A 12,329-nucleotide genomic window follows, 5' to 3' on the forward strand; every position below is an offset into this window, starting at 1 on the left:
CATCGGTCTTAAACCGATCCAACTCTCAATCCAGCATCATTGGCCCCAATCCGATTCTGCTCATTCATTCAGTATTATCATCTCCAGTTATCATTTCAACCAGCTGTTTAATAAAGACATTCCATTCTTGTTCTCGCCTTCGGGCCCATCATCCTCTGCAGCTCCTCTACCTCCTCACAGCAATACATGAGGAAGTCCTGGCTCAAGCCATCCAGGTTTATTCACACCTCCCAAGTCTCCTCTTCAGCCTCCCATGCCTGTTCCAGCCCAAGCCAACCCTCAGGCGTGACACTGGCAATCAAATACAATTTGATAGCAATACAGTGAACATTGTATAGGAGGTAATTTTGTCCCAAAAAATGGCCCTACAATAGAGACATTTGGATAATCATATATAGATATATATGCGAAATAGCCTGGAATAACCACTGTGAGAATTAGAAGCTGTGAACAGCAGACAGAGACAGCTCCCGTTGGCTTCCAGCTTCCCATATACTCAAATAATAATCACACCCATATCCCATTAGCACAGACACAGCTGTGCACCAGGGATATGTGCCTCTTGCTAGATGTAAGAATAGCATTGCGATATCTAGGGGAACCTGACACATGAGGAAGAAAATTGCCTGAAATTTAATTTTGCATAATATGATTTCTACAGATACTAATAAAATATCTAAGTTGAAGGTAAAGTGAGCTGACAAATCAAATATTAAAATATGTATGCAATAATTACATAAATGTTTTTGTATTTTTAAATACAAAAAGTGTAATAACATATATCTTGTCTAATAAAGATATTAAGTGACATGTTTGAATCCTGTACTGCTTTCTTGATACTATAGAGCTTGCAATAGATCAAACATACAGTAAAAAAAACAAATATATGCCCATCAAATAAAAAAAAAACACAAACTCATAAATCATATCTACAGCACCCATCATTAGATCTCATCCTAATCATGAAAGCTAAATTCCAAATTCCACATTTTCTAAACACTTTTAATTTGTATTGGCATCTAGAGAAAGGGTTCATTAAAACAAACTTTCTGCACATAGAATGGAAAGTACAGTACACTGACCTTAGAATAGATTGCACAGAGAGAGGACAAGGTTAATTAAACTACATAACTTCTCCACCGGGAGTTTACGGCACATTATTTCTATGAACTATTGGCTCTTAAACAGAAAAATTCTTGTAATGAAAGATTTTTCAGTCTGAGAGGGACAGATAAATAAAAGCAGGATCAGCTTACATCAAACAACTTTGTGAGGAAAGGTCACAATGACCAGGAGCTGAAAATTCAATGACTTTGTAGCCAAGCACTATAGAACTTTAACACTGATGTCATTATAGCATCATCACTAACAATTTTGTCAACTACTCTACACATTTCTTATTATTGCTAGTTGATATGGCATAAGAAAATACAATTTATTTAACATTGGCAGTATTTAAAGAAAAAAAATATACAGTATGTTTGTTCAATGTAATCGTTTTAGGAGGGTTTTTTAAATCAAATACAAGTTGGAACATGAAAAGTTTTATTAAATCATTTTATGACTGAATGTTGAGCCAAGTTCTAAATGAATACATAGTGTCACACATCGGAGTCCAAGTTCCCAATACAGCGGTGTCACTTTACTGCCATCTGTGTCCCTCACTGGCCCCCTGTGGCATCCCTGAGACCTGGGATCACTCAACTGTAAATGTGCAGTTCCTGCTGTTCTGCATTATAGGTGCCACCATCTTGGCAACTATCACATGAACCGCTCTGAAAAACTAGTCTCCAGCAGCTCCAGTCACATGATTTTGCCAGCCTATCAGTTCTAAGGCTGCTCTATTTAAATCATGAACTGCCAGAACTTCTCTCTCTAGATATCAGTACCCTGGCTGCTGGTTTGATTTGCGTCCTGCATCTTTTCCAGTCATCAGTCTCCAGTATTGCTAACAGCATTTTGCACTTCTTCCAGTTACCGGGCTTCAGTATTTGCTTCATTAGCATTCTGCCTCAGTGTGTTCCAGTACACCTGCTCCAGTAATTACTTCACAAGCATTCTGCCTCAGTATGTTCCAGCACACTTGCTTCAGTAATTGCTCCTCAGCATCATATCAAGAGTGATCCAGAAAACCTGTACCAAAACATGATCCAGTATTGCTTCACAGAATCTCATTGCAGCCTGCTTCTATTGTGCATAGTACTCACTTCCAACACCACCAGCACCTGACTCCATTGTAACTTCAGTCTGTTCCAGATTTTCCCTATTGCTATCTCCGGTTATTTTAATACCAGGAGCAATCCTGTATTAAGTTGATATAAAGCTCAGCCCATAGCAGTGGTCTGCATTATTAGGCCATCTAGCTACATTTACTCTCCTGCACTTGTAGCTGACCATAGAGGTCCTGATCCAAATAAACAAAACCCCAGTGATGTGACACATGGATTTTATGGACCATTTCTTTATCAAACTTGCTATTTCTAGTCAAAGTCAGTCTCGTTACAGGTAGCCTCCAAAATATTTGAGAAGGCGGGTTATCACCGCTTTACTTCATTCCTTTCCACCCAGTCATTTCTCAAACCTCTTCAATCTGGTTTCAGCTTCTCATTTCCACCGAAACTACACCCACACCAAGGTCAACAATGAAATCACCAAATTGAAGAGTCACTTCTCTTTCATTATCTTCCTTGATCTGATTGCAGTCTTTGACACTTTCTATCACCCTCTCCTCCACACTCATCTCCTTCCTCACCAACCACTCCGTAGCAGTCTCTTTTTATGAATGCACCATCACCTACTCCTTTCCTCTACATGTAGTTATTTATTCTTGGCCCCCTTCTTTTCTTTATCCTAAGTTTGTAGAGAAGGTTAGTGAGCAAGCTAGCCCATCGTGTGTTAAATGTGTGGAATTGATTGTGGTTAGAGCAGTAAGCTGGGTGCATGTAGTGTGCATATGCCCTCTAAAGGTGGGTACAGACCTAGCAGATATACAGTATCTGCAGACTGAGTGATCTGCAGATATATCTGTAGATGATGGTTGTTCATACACACTGAACAACCATCATCTTTCATCTGTAGTGGGTCCAGGCGCGAGCCCCTCCCTGCAGCTGCAATTGTACAGGTGGTCGGCTGATCGCTCGTACACACAGCATGATGGACAGATATATCTGCCATCGACTGTGTAGCACAGCCGATGCGAAATGTCTGTGAACGACGTCATTTACAGACATATCGCTTCTACACACTGGCCGACGGGCATACAATATATTTTTTCCGATCAATTGATCGGCCAATATATCTGCCAGTGTGTACCAAGCATTAGACTTCACTTGAATTTCCCCCCTCCTCTGGGACCTACTCCCTTATGTAGTCATCTCCAGTCTCTCCAGCCATTAGAGAATATTGGGGTGAGGGAGAAAGCTAGAGGGAAATGGTGGGAGAGAGTGAGACAGAGGACATAATGGGGAAAGAGATGGGGAGGGGGAAAAAAGAGGGGTGAAGAGGGAGAGAGAGAAGGAAAGATGTCAAAGAAATAAAGAGTAAGGTAGAGAGAGATGGGATAAGACAGGGGAAGAGATAGAGAAGGGGAGAGAAATGAGAATGGGGGCATAGAAAAAATAAAGCTTGGCAATGCTGGGCACAACAGCTACTAATCCACTAAATGTCAGGTCCATAATACTAGTATTCTTATTAAGCAGACAAATACAATGGTGGTCTCAATTGTAGTGCTAGGAGATTGCCAGAAAGTCAAATATGAAAAGCTATACTGTAGTTCTCCTTTAACAAGGTTTCTATTGTGAAAAACTTGACTCTTCATATTCTTCAGTTTGATTGTTCGCTTCCCATCTCTCTTGTATGGCCCAAGGCAGAACTGTTCTGTAATCACTTCTTCCAGAGAGACCTGTCATCATTTACACCCCATTTCTATAAATATTGAACAGTCTTGTGCAGCAGATTTATTACTACACTTCTAGAATCCCTTCATTTATTTTCAAACTGATTAAAATAAAAGCAGCTACCCAAGTGCAGTACAAATAACGATCATTTGGCAGCTTTACATGTTACAGTTTGCCAACAATAACATCTTCATCACTAACATAGGTCTAAACAAATAGGGCACTTGGTTAACAGCCAATACATTACAGACGTGATCTGTATCATGCATGCCTCTTGTCTAGATATAGTTTGATACATAATGTGTGCAAATACAATTTGAAATTACACTAGAAAAAGTAAAAAGGATTTTTGCCCAAAATGACATTCAGTGAGCGGACAGATGAATCAATGAGCAGTGTTTGTCTTTCAGCAATTATTCTATGTCTAGTTCCCTGCTGGCAGATAATCCAGGTTAAAACGAAAGACCTGTCACCATGCACGACCAAAGCTAACTTTCATTTAATTTCTGCCATAAAACAACAGCTGCAGTGTAGCCGTCAGTGGGAGAAATAATTAAATTCTACCAAATCAAACTGAAGCAGCAGTTCACTGTTCTCCCTCAGTTGTGTTTATATTCTCTTCTAGCATATAAATAAAACTATTGTAGAAAATATAGATTCTATATGTAGCTTTGAATCTGAAACATTTTCAAAATTACCAAAGCAATCAAAATGCACTGGAATAAAATAATATACATTTATGAAAGTGAAGTAAAAAACGTAAAAGCTGGAGACGCTTGAGAATTTCATAATTGTGACTGTAGAATGTTTATCTAAAAAGACATAATACATTTCAAATAGAGAATTATAGACTAATATGCAACCAAAGCGAGAACTCCTCATCACTTCTCTGAACCAAACCAAAAAAGGGGTAGACTACTGAACTGAAGTACAGTATATAGTGCTTATGAGGAGTTATGAACATATCTCTAATGCTGGGTACACACTTGGCGATATAATGCTCGTTCAAACGATGAACAATATATTGCGAGTGCATTGGCTGGTGTTTATACCTGAAATGTCTTTGAATTACGTAGTTCACAGACATATCGGGTCAGCCCTGCAGCTCAGCTGATGCAATATATTTGAAAGCTATATCGTTGCATCTGTCGGTGTGTATGGTAGTATGGACCCGTACAGTGGCTACAGGGACCGCCGACACTGACATCATAACTGGGTGGGCAAATTTAAATACCCAACCAGTTGCGGTGTCAGGCCAGACATATCGATTGGCTGATTGGTAAGTGTGTATAGCTTACCAATCGGCAGCTCGGATCGATCTGCTGACCATTCAGTCATAAGCAACCAATTTATAATGAGATGAATGGGTTTTTCATGGTTAGAAATATGTTCTTTATATTAAAGTTAGTTACTAAGTTGTTATCCCAACAAGTGATGTACCTGTAAACCAAATAAAACGTATAAAGGTCGCTATGAGTGCAGACTTTCTGGGTACTGGTTGTGGTCTGGAACTACTTGGGTGTTGCGACCATCTGAGAAGCACCAAATTGACCATGTTGTTTAATTCTGATAGTACAATTCATAAGGAACAAAATTGATTTGCCCTTCAGCAAATTATTGATTGGAATAAGTGGCAAAATGTGCAGTTGTAGGTGTTGGCGGTGCATTGACACATATTATATGTAGCTGGTACCTGAAGCTGTGGGTGTCACTGGCTAAACAGAGTCACATGATTGTATGCGATGGGACATACCCAACCCATATGCAAGCTCTTTATGACCACGAACATCAGTCATGACAAATTAAATAAGTTATTGAAGTAAAAAGCATAATTTATTAATATTTACTCCAAAATGACCAATTAAATTCATGGTCAAGGTCAAATACAAAAACAGGGGAGTGTTTTTTAGTCTCGACTAAATAAAACTAGGCCCTGTATGAACAGAATGTTGACAAATAGTCCATTGCAAATAAAGTAACTATCTATTGCAGAGGAAACATCTCTTTGGGGCTTTTACCAGGGGCGTCTTAAGAAAGGAGGGGGCCCATATGCATCCCCGTCCAAGGCCCTCTCCTCTCTCCCCAGCGCACAGAAGTCGACTGACGTGGCTGGCCGGCCACTACAGCATCAGCAGACTCTGGGCACTAGAGTGTGCCCAGAGTATGCTGCGCATGCGCAGCTCACCGGGAAAATGGCGACCGTGCCATTTTCCCGGCGATTTCCTCACTGTGCATGCACAAAACACCGGAAAAATACCCGTGGCAGCCATTTTCTGCCGTTTTGAGCAGCGCTGAGACACCCGTCGTTGGACCTTGGAGAGATAAGTTTTAGATAATATGGGTGCAGGGTGTGCAGTGCGGGCCCCCCTGGACCCGGGGGCCCTTGTCCATCGCACACTCTGCACCCGATATAGATACACCTCTGGCTTTTACCATAATACCAATCAAAATGATATCTTAAAAGCCAAGTTCGGATAATACTTAGATGCCTACTTAATAATACATTATATATATATTTATAACTAGCCCCTTTTGTTTGTTGTAGTATCTCCCATCCTTTCTACAAAAAAGCATTATTTTTAAATCCTGTCTTCTTCCTTTACACAATATCATGCCTCTGTGAATATGAAATTAAAAACCAGAATGACAGTATACAGTCTATATTACAGAAGCTTACTACCAAGTAAAGATGCTCCACCTAGTGGCTGCATCTGTCAATGTAACTGATAATAACAATAGTAACATTTGCAGCTTGTTTTTTGTTTTATGAATGGGGCTTCCTTCAACCAATATTTTAATATGAGACGTAGCAAATGAAATCACCTAGATAATTATTGGCCTAGCACAAGGTATTGGACATTTAGTAAAATAAGAAATTAAATGTTGTGGTGTCAATATTATGTCCTTATGTATCATTACTAATTTTAAGCACAAACTTTATTCAATGATTTTATTTTGTATTTTATTAATCTAGCAACAACCATAAAACATATGGAATAATTCTAGCTTTACACATTAACTATTAGTATCTGAATAAAATTTGGCAAAATGATTAGTTGCTTAGTTAATACTCGTATAAACATTTTATTCTGTATTTTTCCCTGTTCTGAACATCAACTGTAAAAAAAAGTGTAGTGAAGGCTTTTGAACATACTGTAAATTCTGATAAAAAAAAATTTTGTGGACATTATATCACCAACCTCTTAAATAATGATCAAACAAATTCCCAGCACTCACAGACAAACCGATATTACTTGTGCCGGTGCCTTCCTAGGAATGAGCTTACTCCAATGCATATATAAGTAACGGATGGCTGAGTTCCGCCATCCGTTATTCATCTCACCAACCTCTTATATATACAGATACATCTATCCTCAAATTACACCAAATAGTCCCGTTTATCCAATTACAGACTTTGCTACTTAACCGTCCCAAAACACAAAACCTAGTGCACTATAAGCAAACAAAGACGCAAAATCAGGGTTGGAATTTTTTTGTTTAAACAGTTTTTTTGGTTTAAACCAGTTTTTTTTTTGCATTAATGTTTTAATGAAAAAAATTTAATCCTGCTTATAATATTAATACTGTGAAACATTGCTTTGCACTATAAACCTTGATCAACAACTTTTTAATACAATTTATTATCTTATCAAAAGAGATCCAGACTAATGCGGCCCATACACGGTGCGATATGCACCATGTATGATGATGCCCATTCCGAAGCCCGACATATCGAGCGGTCCCCATACACGGAGCGAAGTGGTGGGCGACCGCCCGATATGCCGACACTTTCCCTCCCTCACCCGGATAGCACAACATGGGATCGTACATCGCATCCCCAGATCGACTGGATTTTCTGTAAGATCGGGGGATGCGAAGTACGACCATACGGGAGAGAGCTCGGGACCATATCATGCCCATACACGGTACGATATAGCAGCTATATCGTGCCAATACGTCGGATCGGCTACTATATCGCACCATGTATGACAAGTTTAAGTATTTCTTCCTTCCACTCATCTTAGTAGTACTGAAGGTTTTGAATTAAAATAAACATAAAGGAGATTAAACCATGAGGTGTGTTTCTGTGTATTGCATCTTTAATGTATTGGAATGATTTGCAGACTGAGAATGTTACTTGGGGTTTTCTCCTGTCCTAGGATTGTTAAGGGAAGGAGTTTGTGGAGTGTTAGCTGATGCTAGGCAGATTTAGCAACTCTCTGATCTGGTTTGTTATTCCGATTTCTCTGTTGTGTGTGAATTTACTGTATTGAGTCAGCTCACTCAAATGCCACAAGCAACAAGAATGTGAAATACCACCATGGGGATTCCATTATAATAGGCATTTTGTTAAGAAGTCACGGCGCCGTGCCTGTAGTCACAGCATAATAAAAAAAGTGTTTAAAAAAAAATAAACATTTGGTTTAAACCAAGGTGTTTATACCAACCACCCTGCACAAAATAGAGGAAAAAGAACCACAATGAAGTAAAAAAATAGCAGGAAATGTAGCAAAGAAGAAAGAAGTAAACAATCCAGGTTAAATAGACAACAGAAGGGTCCAATACAAGTGACCCAAGCCATGCATCACATTGCTTAATCTGCAACTTTATACCATTTACTTTGAGACAGAAGAACTAATCCTATTTACCTAGTAGCAAAGATGAGGAAAACAATAGCTAAATTGATGAAAAAGTACGCAGCATGGGAATTGCGTCAGGGGTCTTGTGCCATATGGTGCAAAAGGTATAGGTGTATGCAGGGGCAGACAGACCTGATTACATTGGGTAAGCAGCACAATTATCAAGCGCCCCTTCACCGACTCCCTACCTCCTCACTCTAGAGCGGGCCGGAGGCCTGGCGGTGTGTGGAGATTTAAGTGCTGCTCCGTGCAGGGAGCATGGTGCCCTACATGTCAGCGTCCTGTGAGTAATGGTTGGGCCGGTGTATGTGGATATTTTGAATAAAGAACGTTATATACATAGAAAGTCAATTACAACTTTGAGACCAGAATGCCTCTCTAATTTAAGCATTGCGGTATGAACACAAAATAGTGCATATTGAAGGAAATTTTAGGGTATTGTCACAGCACCCTAAATTATTAACTTAGATGTTATACTGGCATTTACAAAAATAACGACTAGGATTTTTACACTAAAACATATTTTTCAATTTAATAAATGTTTTTTTTCTATACAGTATGCACACACCAATATATTTATTTATCTGGATGGTTAAATGCACAGTCACATGTCCACAGTGACCTTTTGCTATCTGGGATCTAATGATACCATCGCTCACACAAGTTACAAGCTGATTGGTTGGTGATATATATCTCAGAATTGTGAATCTTTAAACATGTGTCAGCCAGTAATAAATACACCTCTGCACCAACTAGGAGATCTGTAAAACATGCACTGTAAGGGGTCTCTGAGGACTGGATTTGGGAAACACTGGTCCTTCCTATAAATTTACTATTAACAAGCCACTTACCTCTTCCTTTTGCCCAAGTGTATGTACGGTTTGTAGTACTAATCTTCAAGTCTTGAATTTGCGGCTCTGCTTGTGCATGCCTCAGGTGTAGTTCACTTGTTTTACTTGAAATTTTTAATGGCAAAGTGTATTTTGGAATACCTTTGTAAAACCAAGCTCCTGATCTCTTCCAGACCTATAGAAAGATATAAAATTAAAAAAGGTTATGCCATTAAATATTCAGTTTACAAACTGTTGACATGTAGCTGATACCTTTGCACTAATCTTGAGTTGTTTACATTTTTTTTTTGTTTTTAAATGTGTGTGTGTTTCAAATTGAAAATTAAAAAAAGTTTGTGTTTTCTTTTTAAATCTACAGTGGTCTCTTTTATTAGTTGTCGGGATTCCTGGAAGCCACTACGAGTAAAATGGAGTCAATGGAAAATTATAATTAACTAAATAAAATAACATTGTAACAAATTACCTAAGAACATTTTTTATACATATTGAACTTACATGTATTGGTATAACAAGCAGATTTTTTCATTTTACATTCAAAAATATACGTGACAATGGGTATCATAACAAAGACTACAAATATAAAATGTGTAACAATGACTACAAATATTAATGTTCAATTGCTCTTTACTCTCCAAAATATAAGGATTGTTGACATTATGAGTAATTAGAAAATGTGGCAGACTACTGTTTGTCAAGCACAATGCATAATTACACATATTAGACAGTCTGTTAGTTTTGAGACACATAACAGACACAGTTTAGGCAGGTTCACAGCTGGGAAGAATGAAATCACATCTCTAATGTTCAAAATCTTAGCCAAGCAAAATGAGATAACATTTCCCAGTATAATACTCATTCTTTATATATTGCATCTTTAGTCTTCTAACGTAGCCTGTGTTATGAAGCTCTGAATGGAAACCAGTGGCGTAACTAGGGCAGGGCGAGCGGGGTGCGTGCCCTGGGCGCCGTTGGACCGGCGGTGCGGGGGGGCCCTGCCGGCCATGGTACCGGCCTGCCCGCCCTAGTTAGTCAGTGTAGCGCCGACCGCAATGAGTGCGGTCAGCGCTACACATTTACACAGGACCGGCGCTAGGCTTCCAGCGCCGGTCCTGTGCTGCACATCTGAGCCCGTTCCCTCCCCCTGAGCGCTTGCCCAATAGCGCTAGGAGGCGGGTTCAGGCTGTGCATAACACACGCATCGCCGCCAGCGCTGGCGGCGATGCGTGTGTTAAACGGCAGCCAAGGAGAGTCAGATAGACTCTCCTTGACTGCTGCAGCACCCACTGCAAGAGCCGGGTTAATGGGTGCAGTGGGTAATGGGACAGACGTCATGACGTCATGACATCAGTCCCATAATGCTGAGCGCGCCCATTTCAAATTTGCCCTGGGCTCCAAATACCCTAGTTACGCCACTGATGGAAACATAAAGCATTCTCAACTTTGAGCCAAATAAATATTAGATGCATGTTTTACTTAACAAGAGGATAGTGGCAAATTATACATTATTATAGTGAAGAAAGATGACAACATGCTTAAAGCTGAATTGCTAAAATAAATACACTTTTAACACAGAGTTTGCATATAATGGAGTAAAACTCACATTTACATATTACAAGTGGAATCATTTTTATTGTCCTCCAAGCATGCTTCACAATTTTTTGAGTTACACTTTTTTTTCTATTAAATCAACAATGTAAGCATTGATTACTGCTTTTTAGAGTGTGCTGTTCCTAGGTCCACCGAAGGGAACCCAGTGTAATCTCTCCTTGGATGCCACCCATAGTTTCAGCAGAAAGTCAGCGCTGCATTCAAATTCTAAGGGGTCAGATGCATCCTAGTAAAGTTGTGACTGCATTGACAAAAAAGAAACTATTGATCCCTGTTGTCACTTTCCCCCACCTATACTCAGATGAGGGCATGGATGCCACCCAAGTAAAGTGAGACCCAGGCACTTTGTACCTATCCCCTGTTTGGTACCCCTAGTTGTTTCACGGAAAGATATAGAACCTTTTTTGGTTGATATCGGCATCAGTGGGACCAACATTTTTCCTTGTGACTGTGAAAGTTACTAGTATACAGTAAATATATATGGTCATTTATGATTGCTTTTGCCTGTTTGTTCTCTATTTTTTTTCTTTATATTATTATTATCATTTTTTATTTTTTTTTAATCGAGGAAAATTATCCGATATCACATATCTGTGAGTGACAAAAGTATGTAGAACCTTTGCTTTCAGTATCTGTTATGACCCCCTTGTGCAGCAATAACTGCTTCCAAACGTTTCCGGTAATTGTTAATTAGTCCTGAACATCGACTTGGAGGAATTTTACCCCATTCCTCCTTACAAAACAGCTTAAACTCTGTTATGTTGGTGGGATTCCTCCCATGAACTGCTCGCTTCAAGTCCTTCCACAACATTTCGATTGGATTAAGGTCAGGACTTTGACTTGACCATTCCAAAACTTTAAATTTATTCTTCTTTAACCATTCTTTGGTCGAATGACTTGTGTGCTGTGAGTCATATTCTTACTGCATGATCCACGTTCTCTTGAGATGCAGCTCATGGACAGATGTCTTGACACTTTCCTTTAGAATATTCTAGTATAATTCAGAATTCATTGTCCCATCAATGATGGCAAGTCGTCCTGGGCCAGATGCAGCAAGACAGGCCAAAACCATGATACCACCAGCACCACAGTGTTTCACAGATGGTATGAGGTTTTTATGCTGGAATGCAGTGTTCTCCTTTCTCCAAACATAACGCTTCTCATTTAAACCAAAAAGATCTATTTTGGACTAATTTGTCCACAAACATTGTTCCAATAGTCTTCTGGCTTGTCCAGGTGATCTTTAGCAAACTGCAGATGGGCAGTCGTAGATTATCTCAAATCCAGCAATTTGCATGACCCCAAACAGCATGGATTTACTGGGGGGAGATCAT

At 39.4% G+C, this 12,329-nt stretch overlaps 1 protein-coding gene across 9 annotated transcripts in view; it reads right to left on the minus strand.

The window, feature by feature from the left end:
• The window catches only part of RPH3AL (rabphilin 3A like (without C2 domains)), a 441,120-nt gene that overhangs the window by 79,038 nt on the left and 349,753 nt on the right, over window positions 1-12,329 (minus strand). For all 9 annotated transcript variants that reach the window (XM_088449550.1, XM_088449546.1, XM_088449552.1 and 6 more), the window contains one exon: window positions 9,388-9,562. In XM_088449550.1, coding sequence (XP_088305676.1) covers window positions 9,388-9,562 — 175 coding nt within the window. The remainder of the gene's footprint in view (window positions 1-9,387; window positions 9,563-12,329) is intronic.

This window comes from Taudactylus pleione, unplaced genomic scaffold, assembly GCF_031769625.1.
Source record: "Taudactylus pleione unplaced genomic scaffold, aTauple2 ptg000487l, whole genome shotgun sequence".
Taxonomy (NCBI): domain Eukaryota; kingdom Metazoa; phylum Chordata; class Amphibia; order Anura; family Myobatrachidae; genus Taudactylus; species Taudactylus pleione.